This window comes from Dreissena polymorpha, chromosome 3, assembly GCF_020536995.1.
Source record: "Dreissena polymorpha isolate Duluth1 chromosome 3, UMN_Dpol_1.0, whole genome shotgun sequence".
NCBI classification, from domain to species: domain Eukaryota; kingdom Metazoa; phylum Mollusca; class Bivalvia; order Myida; family Dreissenidae; genus Dreissena; species Dreissena polymorpha.
Window position 1 is genome coordinate 67,596,204 of NC_068357.1, and position 23,631 is coordinate 67,619,834.

Genomic DNA, 23,631 nt, shown 5'->3' on the forward strand with positions numbered 1-23,631 from the left:
ATCATTTTGTTTCTATTATTAACCAAATTATCAATCCTTTAATGCATTGAAATGAAAATGGCATACTGCGTAACTTGTTTCCTGGGTAGAACCAGTACTAAGTGCCTGAAGAGAAATCTTATGAATCCTTTAAGAGTGGGGATCCCATCAACAGAGTGAGACTAAAATTTAGATAACAGGAATTGTTCTGTGTGTCTTGTGTGGAAAAACTTTGAAATCTCATTGCATATGCCCTTGGCATTATTATAAACCTTCGTTTTGAAAGTGAGTGTCAATACATTGCAGCAAAATGAAATTAAAGGTCAAAATAAACTGGTATAAAACTTCTATGCTTCTGAAAGATTCCAAATCTACAAAAGGATAATTTAAACAGGTTAAAATACTCACATTTACACTATGTGTGCCCACACTATTAATTCAATACCTCATGTATAGAGGGCATAGGAATACTAAGGGGCTAAGAAAAAATTCAAGCAGAAAAGGGCTGCTGCTTTGTTATCCCTCGTTAATGTAAATGCACTATGAATGGTAAGAGAAACACACTTAAATTGTACGGCATAGTATCAGGGATCCTGATTTCTTCATTAATTACATACATGGTTCAGACACTGGTCTTGGAGACTGCTTCTGGTAACAGTGAAGTTCACAAAGGTCACCCTTGAGCACAGATCTGGTGGGAACTCAACCTGTAATAGCAGTAAAACACATTTTATGAAAGTAACACGTAAAACCACATACTGAGGGCTGTGCAAGAAATTATATCCAATATAGAAATCTGAACCAAACAAATACTTATTACAAGCATTATAATGTCCAACAAGATATGCGTTTGTCTGAAACACTATGTCCACTTGTGCGCCCCTTTGAAGCTATATATTTGATCTTTGACCTTGAAGGATGACCTTGACCTTTCACCACTCAAAATGTGCAGCTCCATGAGATACACATGCATGCCAAATATCAAGTTGCTATCTTCAATATTGCAAAAGTTATTGCAAATGTTAAAGTTGGCGCAAACAAACAAACACACAAACCAACAGACAGGGCAAAAACAATATGTCCCCCACTATAGTGTTGGGGGACATAATAAAAGTTCAATGTACTCACATTGGGGTCTCTGGTGGAGAGGAATATGGTGAAGGAAGGTGACAGATCAATGTCCTGGTCTCCCAGGGTGATCAACACTCTGCCACCCGTGCGACGCAACTCACGGTTCAGGACGGGGTTCAAAATCGGGTCATAGCTCTCTACGTCCTACAAGAAAACATTGATCCTATGTACAGAGTCATGTTTCATGTTCATCAAGCAGTGGGATATAGTTTGTTTCATTGGATATTTTTCCTTTTTGAACAATATTTTAGTCATATCAGTGCGGTCAGTTAACCCTTTCTCACTCAGAAGCAAAGTGAAATTCAAAATGGCTATTTGCAAACAGCAGAAAACCAGAACAGCCAGCGAGTAACTCTCAGTCTGTTCAGGTTATATGCTGTTTGCTGCTTATCCATATCCAAGGGTTGGAAATGAAGCCGTTCAAACTTGAATCTAGTAAGAAAGGTCTTTAATTAAATTAACTTTCTAAGGGACTACAAACACATCAAAATACCTATCTAAGTGGTAAAGGGTTAATCAACACTGTTCATGGGTTAGCTAATTAACCAGTTCTGTGTGCACATACCTATGCCAGTAAGCTACAAGAGCACTTATTGAATCAGAGGTATGGGTAGAACAGCCATAGAAAGTATTTCATGACCAAACCCCACAAGCCAGGCTTAGGATAGAACCTGCAATACTCGGATTTGTAGTGTAGCGCTCAATCATGGATTATTGACTACCGACTAAAGTAAAAATATAACATTACTGAACATCCTGTTATGTTATTTTTCGCTTACAATTAAGGGCAAGTACAGCAATTAGAACAGCCCTAGTTGTGTCATGGATACCTTGTTCATCCTGCATCCTGGATATTGTAAGTTTGACCCCTATAAGGGTATGTTCAAATGATCTCGCTGAACACAATCATTTGAGAAGGTTGAAAGTGTAATTGTATATATATTATATAAATGTGTAGTATATTTATCTTTACCTGGACCAATAGTGGATTGCCAAAACGTAGGGCACTCTCCAGATTCTTACGGAACGAATCGTCAAGGAAACTGAAATTATAAAATATTTATTGAACAAGTACATGGGAATTAATATATGTAACATATATCATATGATATGAAATGAATTTGGTAAAGGTTCACGCAAAAGAGCATATCAAGAAATGCTTTCAATACATAATTTTCTCTGACATGATTTTCAAGAAGCCCTTTTGTAATGATCTACATGTACAAATTACAGTTAAAAAGTTCTATTTGTACTTTGATTTAATTTTTGTCTTTATACAATACATACCTAGTCTTGGTGATTTTCTTGTCCCTGTACTCGTTCATGATGAAGGCGGTAGCCTGCCCAGAGGGGTCAATGATCAGTGGGTAGCGGTTGAACCTCTTCAGCATGATGGCGTTCTCAGTGCACAGGTCATCAGCAGGCAGGGCATTGGCCTGCCACCTCAGGCGCTCATCAGCGTTAGACAGGTACTGGGGAAATAAGGATGGATATGAGCAGCACACTGGCAAAATGGGGCTTAATCCATAAGTGTTAAGTGTTGAACCAGAATAGCCTGTGCAGTCCATACAGGCTAATCAGGGACAACATGTTACACTTAATGGGATTTTCACTAAAGCTGGACTTCTTTTTAATGATAAATACCATTAAAGCGTTGTCCCTAATAAGCCTGTTCAGACTGCACAGGCTTTTTTGAGATGACACTTTACACATATGCATTCAGCCCTGTTTCTCCAGAACAGCACCCAGATGTATGAACATGAAATAAAGAAGTCTAATTATAGGAAGGGTTTTCCACTATTGCACATCATCATCTAATCTATAGTTGTTGTATTTGTGAGATGGTTTTATTTGAAGGGCTTATATTTAAAAGATTCAAGAGTTTGCAATTGAAACAACAAGTTTTCAAGATTGTTTTTATTATTTTGATTAGATTTGCTTATAATTTCATTCAGAAAAAGAATTCTTCAACAATCAAATGTCACACAATCAATACAAAAAAATGCATTCAATTAAAGACCATGTTGTGAGCACAGAACATGTATTAAGAGTTTACCTCAGTCCTGGCCAGGTCTGAACGGAACTGCACATTGGCCTTCTGTAGATGGGTGGCCCACACATTGAACAGATTGCGACGCATCTTCTGATCATAGTAGCCTGAAGAATAAGAAACATTCATTTTAAAGAGGATACATGTTGTTTTTGGTGTATGATCAAATTTTGTTGAAGAGTGGTCGCAGAAAAAATAGTTTAACCTAACTGAAATTCCAATACCGCTTGTCAGATATGTCCCACCTAAAAGTAAAGATCAGTAAGGATACACAAGTTGCTTATATGCCCAAGTGATGAAATACGAAAATTAATGTGGACATTAATGGGACAACTTAGAATAGTCATTGGTTGTTTTTATTACAAATAATTTTTGGAGGAATAGGTAACGGTTGTTATATGGAGGGAGTGACTAATTGCTGTAAAACTGTAAATAGATGAGCCACACTCTATGAAAATGGGGCTTAATGCATGTGCGTTGTCATCCCAGATTAGCCTCTGCAGTCTGCACAGGCTAATAAGGGATAACACTTTCCACTTGGACTGGATTTTCATTTAGGCCAGGCAACCTTAAAACAAAAATTCCATATACTGAAAGCGGATATTGTTGTTCCTAATTAGCCTGTGCGAACTGCACAGGCTATCTGGGACAACACTTCAGGCACATGAATTAAACCCTTTTTATCAGAGCATGTCTCACATGTATATCCTCAACAACCAATCTGATGCCTACCAGCATATGCCATGAAGGCAGAGGAGAGCAGCACGTCTCCAATGATGGTGGCCATCTGGTTCTTGAATGTGACGCTGCCTGCCTCCCAGCGACCCTTCTCACCACCCAGTGAGTTCAGCAGGGCAACACTGCGCTCAACCTACACAACCAATACTCACAGGTCAATAAACACATTTTTATATGAACACTACCATTTCGAAAAGGTCTGTCATATGGAGGGAGTGAGAGAATAAAATTTTATTTGTTTACATACTTATGCCAGTAACTGACAACTCCATTACATGAAACAGAGAAATGGGGTGTTTCCAGCTCTACAAACAGTTCACACATGAGCCTCCCTCAGGGAAAACACAGGCTTATCAGGGAAGATACTTTCCTCCTAAATCTGATTTTCAATTAGAAGAGACTGCCTTAAAAAAAAAAAGATTCATAAAAACAGAGTGTGCCGTACAGGCTAATCTGAGACCGCACAGGCCAATCTGGGAAGACACTTTTTGTACATACATTTAGCCCAGATTTGCCAGCCAGGGGCTCACATGAACGATGCTCACTCCCACCACCCCAGCCTACCTTCATTTCTACAGCGGAGAGGTCAGCCTTGATCGCCTGGGCCTGGCTGATGAGCAGTGCGTACTCCTCCTTGTACTTAGCGATGCTGCGCTCCAGGTCGGCTATCAGCTTCATCACCTCGTCTCCCTTCAGCTTGTTGTCATTGGCCTGACTCTCCAGGTCCAGGAGCTCATTGCGCAGCGGCTCCACTCGCTTCAGCATGTCCGCATAGTTTATCTAGGCACATACAGGGATTATGCATTTTATAGTTGTTGTACTTGAAAAAGATGTAGCTAGTGGTCAATGTGTTTCCATTTGGTCAATTCTTCACAGTCATAATATTCAAATTAACAAGCAAATTTGTTGAATTGATATCCCCCGCTGATATGCTTCTGGACACAAAAGTGTTATACAAAGGACCATAACTCTGTTATTATCAGATGGTGTACAATGCCATTTGGTGTGCATCATCCTATCATCCATTTATATACTCATGCCAAGTTTCAATGAAATCCGCCAAAGCACTTCCAAGATATGGCTCTGGACGGACGGACGGAAAGACGGACGGACGGAAAGACGGAGGGACAACGCCAAAACAATATCCCTCAGCCTATGGCGGGGGATAATAACTTTCTTTTTAGCTTACGTGTTGTATTGTCCATACATAGCCCACTTTAAAATTAATAATTCCAATGTGTTCTATTTGCACGGTATCACCCATTGCCCAACTTCCCCAAGTCAAGTATTCATTTCAAAGTAGTTCTTCATGTTATTTGTACCCAGGAAGATACATATACAGTGTTCTCCGGAAGCACCGGCGGCCGGCGATTTCGCCGGCTACTGACAGTCTAGGCGCCGGCTACTTTCCCAAAAAATATCAATTTTAATTCCAGTTGTGACGCGATTTTTCAATTTCGTCTTTCAATTAACTAACCGGATGTTTCTATTCTAATGCGCGTTAATTATGCGCCGAACAGGAAGAAGCACGGATAAAACCGATCGATACAGTACACTCCACGCGTTTTCCCCAATTTCTCACGCTTCTCCGCGGGCAGTGACCTGGAGGGAGATTAAGAAAATCCCGCGATACGCGGCGTTTGCATGATTTTGGACGCGGCGGTTAACGATCGGCAAAATTGATAAGCCAACGCAGCGGCCCTCGGCGTTGGCAACGCGGGGGAAACTCCGCGTTTAACGAGATAACGATCAATTTAACGTTGTTTGACTTCCTGATTTTCAAATAAAATTACATTTATTACAAGTACATACATGTAGTATAATATATACAATTAAAAAAAACAACCAAGATAGATCGATCCCGACGTGGTTGTAGAAGTAGTTGTTGTTGTATAGAAAACTCGTTGATTTACGACAAACAAAGCGTTGTCTTTTAACTGATACTTACCAATTAATATAATCACAGTTTGCAACATTGTTTTTATTTTGATAATTTAATCCAAAGTTTTTATGTTTGCAGGTGTTTTTTCTATACTGAACATGTAGACAAATGACCGAGGACCCTATTAAAAGTCTTGCAAAAATGTGTGAATTGACAGTTTGACGTCATGAAAGAAAAACCGCTTCCTGTCTGAAGGCATGAAAAACACACTGTTCTCGCCGACAAAATTGGCTTCCTTTGTTTGACAATCAACACGCTAAACCAGTGGGGTGTTTATAACTCAATAGCAACTGTCGAAAGATGTAACTGCATGTGCTTAGCTCCGCCTTTCGAATCTTTTACAGGGAACAAAGGGTGGAGTTTAACAGTTAATTGAACACATGTTTTACGAAAAGTTGAGTCCTGAATGGCCGTAATTACTTGGTCTAAGCTCACAACAAATAAATCTATCTCGGATTTTCCTACAAAGGCCATTTTCCCAACTTTTTGTACAGTTACTAATAATGGCGTCCGCGTGTTTACGAAATTCGAAACACATTCATCCTAAATAACGGTGTCTTGTTGGATAATTACTGGATTTTATTTTTTTATTTTATTTTTTGGTATGCCCATTAGCACACTGCTAACGCGGTGTTGCGCGGCGGTCACTGATAAGAACGGAAATCGTCTGCATTTACCGACTTGGCTAAAGTAATACACGCCGCGGGAATTAGCGAACGCGGCGTAATGCCGAGCGTTTTATCGAGTTCACCTCGCTTTCCAATGCCGCGTGAACACTCGCTAGCAGAAAAAAACCCGCGGAGGGAGCGCGTTTTTTTTTGGGGAAAACGCGTAGAGTGTACTGTAGTTCGTATCTTTCCGTAAAAGATTATTACCCGCTGTTTAAAGAATACCAAGATGCCCTCGACGCCCTTGGCATGGATGACCAAGGATCTGGGCTAGATTCTGACTATGGATCTTCAGATTCAGATTATGAAAAAACAGTTGTTGCAATTTCATGTTTCTTTTTTCAAAGTTTGTGAGAGAGTTATTCAATAAATTTCAAATAAATATTTTATTTTCTATGAAAAATGCTAGGTTACTTCAATCTAAGAAAAACTCCCTAAAATGCACCAGATTGCACCATTTCACTCATGTACTTTTAAAAAAATCCTGGGGGAGACCCCCCATACCCCCCTGGCAGGAGGGGATACCCCTCCCGCACCTACCCCACTCGCCACTTCGCGGCTCGTGCACGCGACATGCCGCGTGCTTAGTCACTGGCTACTTTAAAATATTTCTGGCTACTTTAGATTTTATGGAGAACACTGCATATACTGGGTATTACTTTCTATGTCTTATAATTTATTGCAAAGTGGCTTGATTCAGCATAAGAATATCAACATAGATGTACAAAGGATGCTTTAACTTAGTGTGCATGTTTAGCAAATCTGTTTGTCAAAATACATGGGTACATGTATGTTAAATGCAAACAGTTATGCTTATCACATTAAGTAAAATCTTTTAAGGTGCAAGATAACATTTTTTGTAATTTTCTGTTCTGAAAAAAATATTGCAATTGGATAAATACACCAGTAATCAACCCAATACAAAAATCTCACTTTTCATTGGTCAGTCAGGTCACATGCTGATTGCATATCACTAAATAACATTTAAGAAGCATTAAATATTAGGTTGTGGTTTGTTAAGACAAATGAAACTGTCCAATAATTATGTTACAGTGCTTCTGACTCCATAGTGTGTAATACAGGAACAGTTTATTTATATTTGGTTCAAACTATACCCTTGCCCTGCAGTATTTAACTCACTCAGTATCTCATGACAAAGGGTCAGTAAGGTGTCATGTAATAAACAATATGTTAATAATAGTTATAAACTGATGTTACTTTGCTGCCAGAATCACACAAACACTAACACCCACGTCCTACCTGAGCAATGGCCCATTTCACCATGGGTCCGCAGGCCAAGCTAGCTCTGTTGACCTTGTCATAAGTGAAGTCTGGGTTGCTCAGGTACTTCTGCTTCATCTTAGCTCTGATGTCATCACTGCAAGGATGGGAGAAATGATATATGAATGTAGAAGCAGCATATCTGGAGGTACATCATTTAACAGGGCTCTAATTAAACTTGTGAAGTTAACAGTAGAAAATGACTGAATAAAAAGGTAAACAGTTATGATTTTCAGAATATAATTTTTATATTTAGTCAATTGGCATCACATTGAGTCAGAAATAGAACTTATATAAAATCTAAATTCAATTCATCAAAATAACAGTCAATTAAAGCCCACATTTTACTTAAATATACTCCATAATAAAAATAACTATACAAGGCAAGATATATTTTGTGTTTTTGTTGTGTTCTGTTTTGTTTATCAAATATTGTAATTCAAACAACAATGTAACATTTAGACAATGTCATTCAACTAACATGTATCTCATTCATTGTTGTAGTTAAGTTTTCATAGTCTGAAAAGATTGCTAAAATGTCCCTGAAATAAGCAAACCCTGCATAGATATCATCACAAAATGAACCACAAAACACAACTAAGTAAAACTGGGTAGTTTCAGATTTATAAAATAAGAGGGATTCATATTTATACATGACTAAATAATAGAGATTCAACTGGGTAAGTCTTTCAAAAATAATGTACAGTAAGAGTACTCCAAACTGCATGATTCCAAACAATACAGATAAGATCGCAAGTATGTACATGAACAGAATTGCATATTTTGTCAGCTGTCAAAGAAAGAAGGATATAAACCTACAAAATTAAAGTAAACAAGCAAATTCGTTGAATTGATCCCCCGCTAATATGCTTCTGGACACAAAAGTGTTATATTTGACACTCGGCTAAAACAGCATTTTTTTTTTAAGATACAAAGGGCCATAACTCCGTTATTAACAGATGGTGTACAATGCCATTTGGCATGCATCATCCTCTTGTCCATAAATATACCCATACCAAGTTTCAATGAAATCCACCAAAGCACTTCCAAGATCATATGGCTCCGGACACAAAAGTGCCGGACGGACGGACGGAAAGACGAAAGGACGGAAAGACGGAAGGATGGACAATGCCAAAACAATATCCCTCCGCCTATGGCGGGGGATAATAATTACCAAGAATAAATGTCTCAAAATATACATATTACAACTAAAGCTTTGTTACAGACGTGACGTATACCCCACATGCTGCATTGACACAGACTATTTTGCATTCGGTCTTCAGAAAACAAGAGAAGCTAATTTATGGCGATTTTTAAGAATTATTATGCCATTATCATTTATGGTCATTTTGACCTTCGAACTCTTGAATTCTTTCACATGACACGCCATCCAATGACTGTGAACAAAATAAATGTACAGAGTCATTTTAAAATCTCACAATGAATGACATAGTTATGGCCCGGACAAGATTTTTTATGGCCATTTTTGACCTTTGAACTCCAAGTGTGACCTTGACCTTGGGGATATCGACATAATTCTTTCGTGTTACACACCATCCAATGATGGTGAACGAATGATTTTAAAATCTCACAATGAACAACAAAGTTATGGCCCAGACAAGCTCATTTATGGCCATTTTTGACCTTTGAACTCAGTATGACCTTCACCTTTGAGATATCGACTTATCTCTTTCGCGAGACACACCGTCCAATGATGGTGAACAAATGTGCTAAATGATTTTAAAATCTCACAATGAACGACAAAGTTATGGCCTGGACAAGCTCATTTATGGCAATTTTTTACCTTTGAACTCAAAGTGTGACGTTGAAGATATCGACGTAATTCTTTCGCGCGACACACTGTCCAATAATGGTGAACAAATGTGCCAAATGATTTAAAAATCTCACAATTAACAATATAGTTATGGCCCGGACAAGCTCAGTAATTGCCATTTTTGACCTTTGAACTCAGTGTGACCTTGGAGATATTGACTAAATTCTTTCGCGCGACACACCGTCCAATGATGGTGAACAAAATAATGTGCCAAATGATTTAAAAATCTCACATTGAACAACATAGTTATTGCCTGGACAAGCTCACTTATGGCCATTTTTGACCTTTGAACTCAAAGTGTGACCTTGACCTTGAAGATAATGACATAATTCTTTCGCGCAACACACAGTCCAATGATGGTGAACAAATGTGCCAAATGATTTAAAAATCTCACAATAAACAACAAAGTTATTGCCCAGACAAGCATTTTTCCTTTGAACTCAACGTGTGACCTTGACCTTTGAGATATTGACGTACTTTTTTCACGCGACACACCGTCCCATGATGGAGAACAAATGTACAAAGCCATTTTAAAATCTAACGATAAATGACATAGTTATGGTCCGGACAAACTTTCTGTTTAAAACGCACTATGTGACCTCGTGGCCTAGTTTTTGACACGGCATGACCCATATTAAAACTTGACCTAGACATCATCTAGATACATCTTCTTACCAAGTTTGGTGAAGATCAGATGAAATTTTCGGGACAGACAGACAGACAGACAGACCGACAAAGTGACTCCTATATAGCCCCCATTACCAGTAATGGGGATATAAAAACATATAGGTTTATAATTCGGGGGGAAACAGAACATTTGTAGGGGACCTTTGAACTGCCATCCACCCATGCAGAACTTACGCAATATCCTCAGTACTAAGAGCCACAATTTTACTAATGAAGTCATCCTTAACAATAATGCCACGGATGGATTTCCAGTCACTGGAGTTCTCCCCAAGTAACAGACATATGGCCTCCAAAGTGTTCTTTACGGCTTGCGGTGGGTTGGCCATTGATCGTATCTCGACCAGGTCCTTCTTTTTGATAGATTGTACGGCTAAAATCCAAGAATGCGTGCAAAATGATACTGAATTATCTAACTAGGCTAAGGTGTCCACATAGGAGGGGGATCATAGCTTAACATTTCAAAATAGTTCTTATGGAAACCCTGAACAAATTTTAAAAAAAACAACAACTTCAGTTCCAATATTTCTTCAGTATTAAACAAGAGATTGCCAAGCAAAATTGTCCCCTACCAGTAAAACTCCACCATTGTCAGTATTTTTTTTATTTTTTTTATATATTTGTTGCCATAGCAACCAGAATTCTCGATGTAGGAACAAAATGAAATGATGTGCATAATCTCCATATTGCCATCTATCCATGTTTTAAGTTTCATGAAAAAAATATGAAGAACTTTTAAAGTTATCGTAGGATCCAGAAAAGTGTGACAGACTAACAGACAGAAAGCAAACCACAAGTCCCCTCCGGTTTCACCGGTAGGGGACAATAAGGCAACTTTCAATTCTAAAACATAAAGGTAAAATAAGGAATGTAAATGATTACCAAACCTTTTGAAATTCAGCTACAGATCCCCCTCTCCAAGTGCGCACACATTAAAACATCTAATATATTAAAAATGGCAGACTTACGTCATATCGTCAGTCCTAAAATTGATTATACTGGGTATGAAGTTACTGCTCATGATAATCGATCTAATAGCCTTCCAGTCAGTCTCTTGCTGGCCTAGCATCAGGCAAATAGCTTCAAGTGAGAGCTGCACACGGTCTGGAGGTTTGGGCATGGCTCGTATCTCAGCGAGATGCTGTTGCTTTATGGATTTCACGGCTGTGCGCGGCATGGCGGGGTAGAGGGAAGAATGTGCAAATAAACAACAGGTAATCCAGAGCATGCGTTGGTTATATGTGGAAAACAAAAACAGGCAGTGTGCACTGAGTAATAAAGAGGGTTATTGTAGCTTTTAATGTTCAGCTACAATAATTATTGACTTATTCTGGGCAACAGAGCACCATGCATGTGCTCAAAGCGTCATTCCAAATTAGCCTGCGCAGTCCACACAGTTTAATGAGGTGTGACTTCCGACCTCAACTGGATTTTTGCTAAAACGAGACAACCTTCTAGCCATAAAAGCACATAGTGTTGTCCCTAATTAGCCTGTGCGGACTATACCGACCATTATCAGACAACACTTAAAACACATGCATTAAGCCCCATTTCTCCTAGATAGGCTAAATTATTTCAATATATTCTGTAATTATAAACTGGGTATATTATTTTATTTTTATAACTGCATATTCAACTAGAGCTTTGTCAAAGACGTGACGAATACCCCCACATGCCGCATTGACACATAATATTTTGCTTGTCGTCTTAACAAAAAACAGCGGACACCATGCTCAATTTTTAAAACGCACTAAGTGACCCCTTGACCTTGTTTTTGACCCAGAAAGGCCCATGTTCTAACTTGGCCTTAAGATCATCTCCATAAAACTTCTGACCAAGTTTGGTGAAGATCGGATGTAAACTACTTGAATTAGAGAGCGGACACCATGCTGAATGTTAAAAAACGCACTATGTGACCCCGTGACCTAGTTTTAGGCCCGGAATGGCCCATGTTCAAACTTGTCCTAGAGAACATTTAGATAAAGCTTGTGACCAAGTTTGGTGAGGATTGGATGAAAACTACTTGAATTAGAGAGCGGACAACATGGTGAGGTTTAAAACGCACTAAGATACCCCGTGACCAAGTTTTTTACCCAGCATGACCCATATTCAAACTTGACCTAGACATCATCTAGATACAACTTCTGACCAAGTTTGGTGAAGATTGAATAAAAACTACTTGAATTAGAGAGTGGATAAAATTGTGATGTTTAAAACGCACTAAGTGACCCCGTGACCTTGTTTTTGACACAGCATGACCCATATTCAAACTTGCCCTAGACATTATCAAGATACCACTTCTGACCAATTTTGGTGAAGATTGGATAAAAACAACTTGAATCAGAGAGCGGACAACATGGTGAGGTTTAAAACACAATAAGTGACCCCGTGACCTAGTTTTTGACCCGGAATGGCCAATGTTCGAACTTGACCTACACATCATCTAGTCACAACTTCTGACCAAGTGTGGTGAAGATCGGATTTAATTTACTTGAAATATAGAGCGGACACCATTCTCAATGTCTAAAAGTACTAAGTGACGCTGTGACCTAGTTTTTGATCTAGCATGGCCCATGTTCGAACTTGGCCTTCAGATCATCTAGATAAAACTTCTGACCAAGTTTGGTGAAGATTGGATGAAAACTACTTGAATAAGAGAGAGGACACCATGCTGAATGTAAAAAAACGCACTAAGTGACCCCGTGACCTAGTTTTTGATCTGGCAAGGCATATGTTCGAACCTGGCCTTAAGATCAACTAGATACAACTTCTGACCTAGTTTGGTGAAGATCGGATGAAAACTACTTGAATTAGATAGCGGACAACATGCTGAATGTTTAAAACGCACTAAGTGACCCCGTGAACTAGTTTTTGACCCGGCAAGGCCCATGTTTGAACATGGCCTTAAGATCATCTAGATACAATTCTGACCAAGTTTGGTGAAGATCGGATGAAAACATACTTGAATTAGAGAGCGGACAACATGCTGAATGTTTAAAACGCACTAAGTGACCCGTGACCTGGTTTTTGACCCGGCAAGGCCCATGTTCGAACTTGACCTAGACATCATATAGATACAACTTCTGACCAAGTTTGGTGAAGATCGGATGAAAACTACTTGAATAAGAGAGCAGACACTTAATACAGACCGACCGACCGACAGACAGACAAGTTCACTCCTATATACCCCCCCTAAACTTCGTTTGTGGGGGTATAATTAAAAAATTTAGTCTTTTTTAAAAAATATTTAGTTTTTTGCTTTATTGTTCAGTGCACATCACCTTTCCCCAAGAAACAATGCATTGCTCTATTTTATTATCACACTTGATGCTGGTATAATGTTTTCCAATGAGATGATACAATGAAACCTTAGTCAAATTAATATTAACAATGTAGTTCATACATTTAAGATTGGTTGTTTTATCAGTGATTATTTAAAGAATTCACAGTTTTAGTATGTATGTATGTCTACATATAGTATTATAAAAGTGTGTCATAACCTTCCATTACCAGATTATTGCATATCAATATAACAAATATTTGAGTGAGGTTAGGTGATGCTGGAAAGCTGCATAAATTAACTTAAGAATACATTTCCACCATCATTTAAAGCTTTGAGTTTGTCCCTTTATATAAATAAGTGCAGTACAGGGTTATGTGTATGTATTTGCTGAATATGTATTCTACATAAGAAGAAACAAGCTAAAGAACATGTTTTTAGACACCAACTACTAAAAGATATTTTATAACGAGATGATGAATGACAAAAACAAGAGCACCACATAACGGTTGCCACGCTCAGCTACGGGTGAAGTTTTGAATAAATGAAAGCTTGTCATAATTTTTTATTTTTTTTAAGGTCACAGTGACCTTGACCTTTGACCTAGTGACCCAAAAATGGGTGTGGCGTGTAGAACTCCTCAATGTGCATCTACATATGAAGTTTCAAAGTTGTAGGTGGAGGCAATTTGATTTTAGAGCCAATGTTCAAAACCTTAACAAAATGTTAAGGTTTTAGCACGACACGGACGGCAAGCTGGCTATGACAATACCTCGGGTTTTCTCCGAAAACACCAAGCTAACAAGATGTTCATATAATAAAAGGGAATGCACAACTTAATTTTAGCAAAAGATCGAGTAGCAACAAAAGATGAGGAAGATACAAGAGGACAGCAAGTAACATAATATTCAGAGGACCTAGGATGTGCCAAAAAAAGGAACCTGGCCAATAATTATGTTTGTTTTGATATTTCATAACTAATATCTTTAAAGTTTCGTGTGGTTAGAAAAGCATGAAAGGGTGAAGTCAATAAATTCTGTAAAGTAATCTAAATGTGTCCATTAAATTCCCGCCAAAGCAACCACTTTCCCTTAAACTATTTCAAGCAGAACTCAAGATGCAAAGATCAAGCAAATGAGGGGTACAAAAATATCACAACATAAAAAATTGCACACTTTTCCCATCTTGCCAATTTTTCTGTTTATTTTCATGTAATTATACTTTTTATCATTAAAAGATAATGAAATATTTTTGCAAGAAACATGTTGTGATCATACATATAAAATAACATAACAATAAAGAAATAAAAATAATTATCAAATTGCACCTGAATGTAAAAGTCAACAAGCAAATTCGTTGAATTGATATCCCCCGCGAATATGCTTCTGGACACAAAAGTGTTATATTTGACACTCAAAAAAGCATTTTTTCAAGATACAAAGGGCCATAACTCCGTTATTAACAGATGGTGCACAATGCCATTTGGCGAGCATCATCCTCTTATCCATATATATAAACTCATATCAAGTTTCAATGAAATCCTCCAAAGCACTTCCAAGATACGGCTCCGGACACACAAAAAAGCATTTTTACAAGATACAAAGGGCCATAACTCCATTATTAACAGATGGTGTACAATGCCATTTGGCGTGCATCATCCTCTTATCCATATATGTATATATAATCATACCAAGTTTCAATGAAATCCGCCAAAGCACTTCCAAGATATGTCTCTGGACGGACGGAAAGGCGGACGGAAAGACGGACAACGCCAAAACAATATCCCTCCGCCTATGGCGGTGGATAACAAACGCAATACAATATTAAGGCATCTGACAGGATTGTACATCTGTCAGAAAACCTTTTCTTTTCTTTTCATTATTCAAAAGGCAGGAAATAAAAACAAACTCAATTGTACAAAAGTTTATTCTCGATTCACACTTCGAAATAAAATAAAAGTGTGAACATGGAATGAACTAAGATCAGTTCACACACATAATAAATTACCTACTACATACTATACAATTTCGAACTTCTAAAATATCTATAAACTACATTTCTTACTTGAAGAAAAGAAATTGCATTCTACTTGGCTACATAATAAACTCTTAAACATATACAACATTCTATCAAGTCTACCTTGCTGTGCCTCAAAAATAACGATTAAAACGTTATTCAATATTCCCTTAATAAATTGTACTATAAAAAAGCTTTTTATTGTACTACTTTTGACCTGTGTGTTAAAATATTTTGCCAGTATGCATGCAACTTGCACCAAATTTCTTACTTGTATGTATGTACGGACATTTTTTCTCTAAGATCTTTATACGCGATTATAAGCAACTACTCTTAACATATTTTACGTCGTGTCAAAATCTCTTTACCACATAAACTTTTACAAGATAGTCATGCAAGTTCTCTACTCCAAGATATTAAAGGAGCCTTGTAATAGGAAAACAGGACTTAATGCATGTGTGTTAAGTTTTGTACCAGATTAGCCTGTGCAATCAATCCGCACAGGCTATTCAGTGAGGACACATTTCGCCTAGACTTGCACAGCCTAATCTGGGACGACACTTTAGGAAAATGCATTTGGCCTAGTTTTCCAAAACACTACAGCTCCCTCGCACAATCTCACCTTGCTGTGCCTCTATGACGGCAGGCTCGACCTTGTCTAGGTCCTCCTTCACAAACACCTGTTTGTCCTGTATGACCAGGGTCTGCTCAGCAATTGCCTGCTGGATCTCCTGGCTCATCACTTTCTTTCTCTCAGCTTCCTGCTGGTCTTTAACCTGAGAAAACAATGTTGTTAAACATTTGAGACACGCTCTGAGAAAAGGGAGTTAAATGTATGTCAGTAAAGTGTCATCCCAGATTAGCCCGCGTACGCTTATTTGGACAACACTTTCCGCTTCAATTGTACTTTACGCTTAATGGAATACACTTCCTCATGAAAATCCAGTTCAGGCGAAAAGTGTCTTCCCTGATAAGCCTGTGCAGGCTGCACAGGCTAATCTAGGACGACCCTTTAGGAACATGAATTAAACCCATTTATACTCACAGCCAGGGTCATTAGTATTTAACCCTTTGGGCTTTCGATAAGCATTTTGATGTCTTCGAATTCCCTTAGATAATCAAATTAACGACCTTTCTTATTAGATTAAAGTTTAAAAGGCTTTATTTCCAAAACTAAACTACTAGTGAGCAGCAAACTGCATGAAACCTGAAAAGACTGCAAGTTACTTGCAGGCTGTTCTGGTTTAAGGCTGTTTGCATATTCATGTAGCCAATTTAACTTTTCTTTTGAGTGTGAAGGGTTAAGGTGGTATACAATTAAAAGGAACTTGGATTGCTTGTTAAAGGTAAACAATTTCATGAAACATCAATTCCATTGCAAACATTATAGATACATTTGCATTTAGTCAATGCACAATTGTGTCGTATTCAAACACGTCAAATGCACAAAATAATAACAAACACACTTCAGCTGATATCAAAATGTTATGTAATAAAGTTACCATTTGCTTGAGTTTTGAGTTGGCAGCGTTGTTTTTCTCCTCCAGCTCTATGCGTTTGACTGAGAGAGACTTCTGTAGCTCTCCGACCTGCTTCACGGTGTCGTGGATCTTCTGCAGGCCGATGTTCAGATGCAGCTGCTGCTCCTCCAGGTCAGACCGCTTCTCCTGGTACAGCTTGGCCTGACACATGGGGGACACAGGTTCTCATGGATATTTTGTTATAGCGCATGTATGTGTTATTTTATCAGCAATATTTCAGCTTTACCTATTAACCTAAAAATTGCATATCAGAACAAGAGCACCGCATAATGGGTGCCGACGCTAGGCTGCAAAAACTTGTCAGAAATTTTTTTTTTTTTTTTTTTAAGAGGTCACAGTGACCTTGACCTTTGACCTAGTGACCCAAATTTGGGTGAAGCGTGTAAAACTCATCAAGGTGCATCTACATATGAAGTTTCAAAGTTGTAGGTGGAAGCACTTTGATTTAAGAGCCAATGTTAAGGTTTTAGCACGACGCCTACAGCGGACGGCTGACGACGAGCTGGCTATGACAACACCTCGGGTTTTCTCCGAAAACAGTCGAGCTAAAAATTACTTGCATAATTTATTGCACTTTGTGTTACACACATTGAAATACTTGTCCATTCGTCTTGCATTCAAGGAAATTTGAGTTTTTTATTAGAAAATCTAGGTTTCAATGGGGCAATTGCTCCAGTTCATATATACATATCTTCTGAATTCATCTTGAACCTTCACTTTAATATGCATAAAGTCTTGATAACACATACAAAGTGGTTGATGAAGTCCAGGTAGTGTCTAGGTGTGATGGCCATGGTACGTCCACCACGTTTCTGCAGCCTGGAGTTGGCCTGGTGCAGGGAGAGATGCACAAACACGAAGGCGTTGATCACAGCGTCCCTGTGGCCTGGGGGCAGTGGTAGGCTGGGGTAGGCTACTGGGAATGAGGCTGGGGCCACATACTGCAATTGTAAAATGGTACTTTATTCCCTTTTATTATTCTTGCTGGATTAGCTGGTTTACCAGTACTAAATACACACTTGTGCCATTGACTTAAAACTGCCTTACTTGAATCCAAGGTAGGGGTAAATAGCATATAATACTTGGTACTATTATAAATGTTTAACATCTACATAGAGCAGGGCTTACTATTCCATGTAATGTTTGCAAGCCTCATAATTTCACATCTCTCTCCCTATCACCAGTAGTCTTACTCACCTGTCCTTTCTCCAGGTCCACCTTGTTGGTGAACTCCTTGCCCACCTGGTACAGGGCACCTGTACTCCAGTCTCCCAGCCAGTTCAGTACACACCTGAAAGAGGAATATATGAGCCTTGTTCTGAGAAAACTGGACTTAATGCATGTGCGTAAAGTGTCATCCCAAATTAGCCTGTGCAGTCCGCACAGGCTAATCAGGGAAGACACTTTCCGCCAAACTTGGATTTTTGCTAAGAAGAGACTTCATTTAAACGAAAAAAGTCATAAAAACGGAAAGTGTCGTCCCTGATTAGCCTGTGCGGACTGCACAGGCTAATCTGGGACGACACTTTACGCACATGCATTATGCCCAGTTTTCTCAGAACACTACTCATATAGAAGTCTTGCTCAGGAAAATCGAGGCTTTGTGCACGTGTGTAAAGGGTCTTCCAAGATTAGCGTGTGCAGTCTGCGCAAGATGATCAGGGATGACACTTTATGCTTTAATTCCATTTTTTGTTTTAAGAAAGTTTTTTTCTAATGGAAAATCCAGTCTGAAGTTGTGTCAAGTAAATCTAAATTTTAACCTTCCCACTAAGTTAACCATGCGTATTCCTTACAGAACACTAGGACTAAATTTGTCTCACGAAATCATTCTTATAATTTCAATAATGGTTGATAGGCTTAAACCAAAAAAATTGTTTGAAATCACATAATATATTTTAAATCAGATGATTTAATAGACTGACACACAGGAGCATTTGTATCTGGTACATGTTTGTATTAAACAAGCAAATTCGTTGAATTGATATCCCCCGCCAATATGCTTCTGGACACAAAAGTGTTATATTTGACACTCAAAAAAGCATTTTTTCAAGATACAAAGGGCCATAACTCCTTTATTATCTTATTATCCAATGGTGTACAATGCCATTGTTTCAATGAAATCCGCAAAAGCACTTTCAAGATATGGCTCCGGACACAAAAAAGCATTTTTCCAAGATACAAAGGACCATAACTCTGTTATTAACAGATGGTGTACAATGCCATTAGGTGTGCATCATCCTCTTATCCATATATATATATACTCATAACAAGTTTCATTGAAATCCGCAAAAGCACTTCCAAGATATGGCTCCGGACACAAAAGTGCCGGACAGACGGAAGGACATAAAGACGGACGGAAGGACGGAAAGACGGACGGAAAGAGGGACGGACGGAATGACGGACAACGCCAAAACAATATCCCTCCGCCTATGGCGAGGGATAATAAGCTCTAGAGCAAGCTGTAGTGCCAACCTGTTGAAGAGGGCAGGCGAGGTGGAGGCCCTGTCCTTGAGTCCCTCTGAGGATGGGTTCATGGTGAACACCACATGCAGGTTCCTCATCACCTGAACAGAATGATTATACACAGTTGACAAGCAATGTCAGGATTTAAAGGACAGGTTAATTTAGTAATTGAAAGTGTTAATTTGTAAAACACACTTTTATATGTAATTTGCCTGCAAAGGCTTTTAGAAGTTTGCCTTTATACTTTGATTATATTTGAGTATGTTACTTATCAAAGCAGTTGTATGTTTACTTGATTCTGACTCGTGATCTTAGGACAACTACATGTACAAATCAATTCATCAAATCTCACAACCTCCAAATACATATATTTAAAAAATCCAATAATAAAAAGAGACCTCTTGATCTGCATCAAAAAGAAGTTAAAAACAATTGACAAATGCTATTAGCTTACACAATATGAATGTTGTGTTCATGGAAAGCAATTATCAAAAATTTACCAGTAAGTAATACAATCTGACTGTATAAATTCAATGCCTTAGAAAACAGTGTATGCACCTGTTGTGTGAACCACTTGTAGAGTTCCTCAGAAGAGTCCAGCATGGACCCCTCCCTGGTGGCCCCTTCCTTGCACTGGGTCATCAGTGTAGTGTACTCGTCCCCTTCAAACAGACCTGGAACCTCCCCGTTCGCCAGGAGGGTGTTCATTCGCTCCAGGAAACTTGAGTCCAGTACATTGGATTCATCCATGATGAAGGCAATCTTCTCTCCCTATAGTGAGCATGAGATGTTGACAAATACAAGTTTCTAGTGTTGCAAAAATGTGTTTACTTAAATTATATATAAAAAAATAAAAATAAATTACAGCAAACATTTTTAGTCATATGCTATATGCTGGTTGAGTCGTGGGTAATTTTCATCAAGTGGTTACATCACACATATTCTATAAATTTAAGTAAATGAATCATTATAAACATACTTATTAACCTTTGTTCTTTATATTTGTTGCTTTTTTTTCGAAAAAGATAATCATCTGAAATAATAATAAATAATCGATTGTCTTGATAGTGTCAAACTGCCATCTTGAAAATGTTGTCTTGTTGAGACGTGTATTCTGATTGGCTATTCCAATTTCAAGATTTGCATATCTATAAATAGCCTTAAAACTGACATTGCAGAGAAGAATAACTTCTTGTGAAAAAATGCCAACAGACAGTCTATTAAGAAAAGTTAACATAAATAAACCATTTTGTGTTACTAAGGAACACTGTAAGAACAATTTATAAAAGGGGAAATATTTGAAAAAGAGCTCTGATGAATTACAATATTGACCTGTTTTTGTTGCATTTTTAATAAGAAAAACGATGTTGACCTGGTCAAAACTATTTTTCTAACAACTGCATAATTTTGGAACGTGTAATCACATTATTTCACGCGATCTCTATAACCACGACCCTAAAGAAACCACGAGTCAACAAGAAACTATCATATAAAAAAAACACATTATTGCTCCCGCAGTTCTTTAAATAAAAAGATTTATTTATGATGCGAACAGTTTCATTCAATTCAGTGACAAACTGTATACAAATATAAGTGAACACATCTAGTTACGTCACTTACTTTGCAGCCAGATCGCCGGAGCACGGTCCTCAGATCCTCATCGAAGTCAAATGCTGTGTACTTGTTATGCACCTTGATCTGGTACACCGAGAGCCCGTTCATCCAGGCCACGAACCTCGACAGAGTTGTCTTTCCTGCACCGCTGACCCCGATCAGCAGCACGTGACCTTGGGGCTGGCGGAAGATTCGGTCGATACGCAGGACGTGGTCCAGTACCTCGTCAAACAGGACCAGGGGAACATCCAGCTCCTCTTCATAGAACACCTGTCAGTGGGAAGCACGTTTGATAATTTAATAAGAAAAAACAACACATAGTATTGAAGTGATGTTAATCATCGTGTTAAAGAATTTAAGGACGTCGCATGCATAAAGAGGTGACAAATAATATTTTGTTAAGTTTGTGATCTCTTAACTTTAAAGCTTTTAAGCAAAACTAAAAGAGAACTTTTTATCATAGAACACATGCCAGTGGGAAGCATTAATGATAATGTTATGAGAAAACATCATATATTATTGGTGTTAAACAACAATGTTCAAGAATAAAAGGACATACAAAGGTGACATATTTTCTGTTATATTTGCCATTTTCAACTTTGAAAGCTTCTAAGCAAAAATTAAAGAGAGCTATCCTTCATAAAACATTTAACATTGGGATGCATTTGCAATTATTCATAAACTTAAGATAAATATTATTTAACAGGCATTCAACAACAATGTTTCTGTATTAAGGGATATTATAGACACACATTCAACAAATAATGATTAATACTTATGTTGTGGATTATAAAGTTTTGAGCAAAAATGCACAAATTCAAAAGCCTATTTTATGTTGAATCAACACTTTTCAACATGGTTAATATATTATTTCAAGTTTCAACTGATAACAAATCATAAACAAGAGCACTGCATAAAGGGAGTGAACGCTCTGCTGCAGATGCAGTTTTGAACAAGAGCACCGCCTTGCGGGTGCAGACCGCTCATCTATTTTCTTTTTAAAGGTAAAGGGACTCTCATTTTCAATCACAAAGGAGGGAAGGGTGGAGTGAAGAGGGGTGTATAGTGTGGGGGCCTGGGGTCCGTCTTATCAAAGATCGTACGACAATGTTAACTTACGATTGAATTTTGTAATTTTAAAATATAAGTGATAATGATTTGTATGTTTCAAATATAAAGGATATTTGACAGCTACTTTGAAAATGAATGGAAATGTTCAACAAAAGTAATTATAAATGTGACGATTACGTATTTATGGCGCTTCGAAAATTGCATCGTAAGGTGAGAATGTCGTAAGATCTTTGATAGGGCCCCTGGACATTTATTACATTATTTTCCAAAAATGCGAAAAAAAATGCAACAAAAAATCGGGGGGGGGGGGGGGGGGGATTCTTGGGTGTGATGGTTTCAAACATAAAATAATAAAAATAAATATTTGTTTTTTAACCGTTCCAAAAAAAAAATTGGGGGGGGATCGGGTGGGGGGGGGGGGTATAGTGTGAGGGTGTGGTGGTCATTTGTGAGACAATCTTAAAAAAAAAATAACCATATATTCAAAGTTACTAAGTCAAAAAAAGGGTCATAATTCCGTAAAAATGACAACCAGAGTTATGCAACTTGTCCTTTTACTGTACCGTTATGATAGTTTGCGAGTGTTCCAAGTTAGAAAGCAATATCTATGATACTTTTGGGGTAAAGTGGACCAAAACACAAAACTTAAACAAATTTTCAATTTTCTAAGTATAAAGGGCACATAATTCCGTCCAAATGCCAGTCAGAGTTACATAAACTTGCCTGCACAGTCCCCTTATGATAGTTAGTAAGTGTTGCAAGTATGAAAGCAATAGCTTTGATACTTAAGGAATAAAATGGACCTAAACACAAAACTTAACCAAAATTTTCAATTTTCTAAGTATAAAAAGGGCACATAATTCTGTCAAAATGCACGCCAGAGTTATCTAACTTTGCCTGCCCAGTCCCCTCATGATAGTAAGTAAGTGTACCAAGTTTGAATGCAATAGCATTGATACTTTCTGAGAAAAGTGGACCTAAACACAAAACTTAACCGAACGCCGATGCCAATGCCGACGCCAAGGTGATGACAATAGCTCATAATTTTTTTTCAAAAAATAGATGAGCTAATAAATGAAAGCTTGTCAGATTTTTTTTAAATTTGTTTAAGAGGTCACAGTGACCTTGACCTTTGACCTTATAACCCAAAAATGGGTGTGGCGTGTAGAACTCATCAAGGTGCATCTACATATGAAGTTTCAAAGTTGTAGGTGGAAGTACTTTGATTTTAGAGCAAAATAAAAAGATTTTAGCATGACGCCGACTGCAGACGATACGACCAGCTGGCTATGACAATACCTCAAGTTTTCTCCAAAACAGCCGAGCTAAAAAAGAA

At 38.1% G+C, this 23,631-nt stretch overlaps 1 protein-coding gene across 8 annotated transcripts in view; it reads right to left on the bottom strand.

The window, feature by feature from the left end:
- LOC127874600 (cytoplasmic dynein 1 heavy chain 1-like) overlaps positions 1 to 23,631 on the bottom strand; it is a 103,545-nt gene that overhangs the window by 16,334 nt on the left and 63,580 nt on the right. For 5 of the 8 annotated variants that reach the window (XM_052419000.1, XM_052418999.1, XM_052419001.1 and 2 more), the window contains 16 exons: positions 21,231 to 21,494; positions 20,169 to 20,381; positions 19,620 to 19,711; positions 18,342 to 18,435; positions 17,894 to 18,085; positions 17,106 to 17,285; positions 16,226 to 16,379; positions 10,485 to 10,680; positions 7,769 to 7,886; positions 4,463 to 4,678; positions 3,893 to 4,031; positions 3,167 to 3,267; positions 2,398 to 2,582; positions 2,084 to 2,153; positions 1,108 to 1,254; positions 597 to 686 (listed from right to left, as the gene is read on the bottom strand). In XM_052419000.1, the coding sequence (XP_052274960.1) occupies positions 597 to 686; positions 1,108 to 1,254; positions 2,084 to 2,153; positions 2,398 to 2,582; positions 3,167 to 3,267; positions 3,893 to 4,031; positions 4,463 to 4,678; positions 7,769 to 7,886; positions 10,485 to 10,680; positions 16,226 to 16,379; positions 17,106 to 17,285; positions 17,894 to 18,085; positions 18,342 to 18,435; positions 19,620 to 19,711; positions 20,169 to 20,381; positions 21,231 to 21,494 (2,451 nt within the window). Of the gene's footprint in view, positions 1 to 596; positions 687 to 1,107; positions 1,255 to 2,083; positions 2,154 to 2,397; positions 2,583 to 3,166; positions 3,268 to 3,892; positions 4,032 to 4,462; positions 4,679 to 7,768; positions 7,887 to 10,484; positions 10,681 to 11,275; positions 11,472 to 16,225; positions 16,380 to 17,105; positions 17,286 to 17,893; positions 18,086 to 18,341; positions 18,436 to 19,619; positions 19,712 to 20,168; positions 20,382 to 21,230; positions 21,495 to 23,631 lie in introns of all 8 variants that reach the window. The other 3 variants (XM_052418998.1, XM_052418997.1, XM_052418993.1) reach the window with 1 other exon arrangement.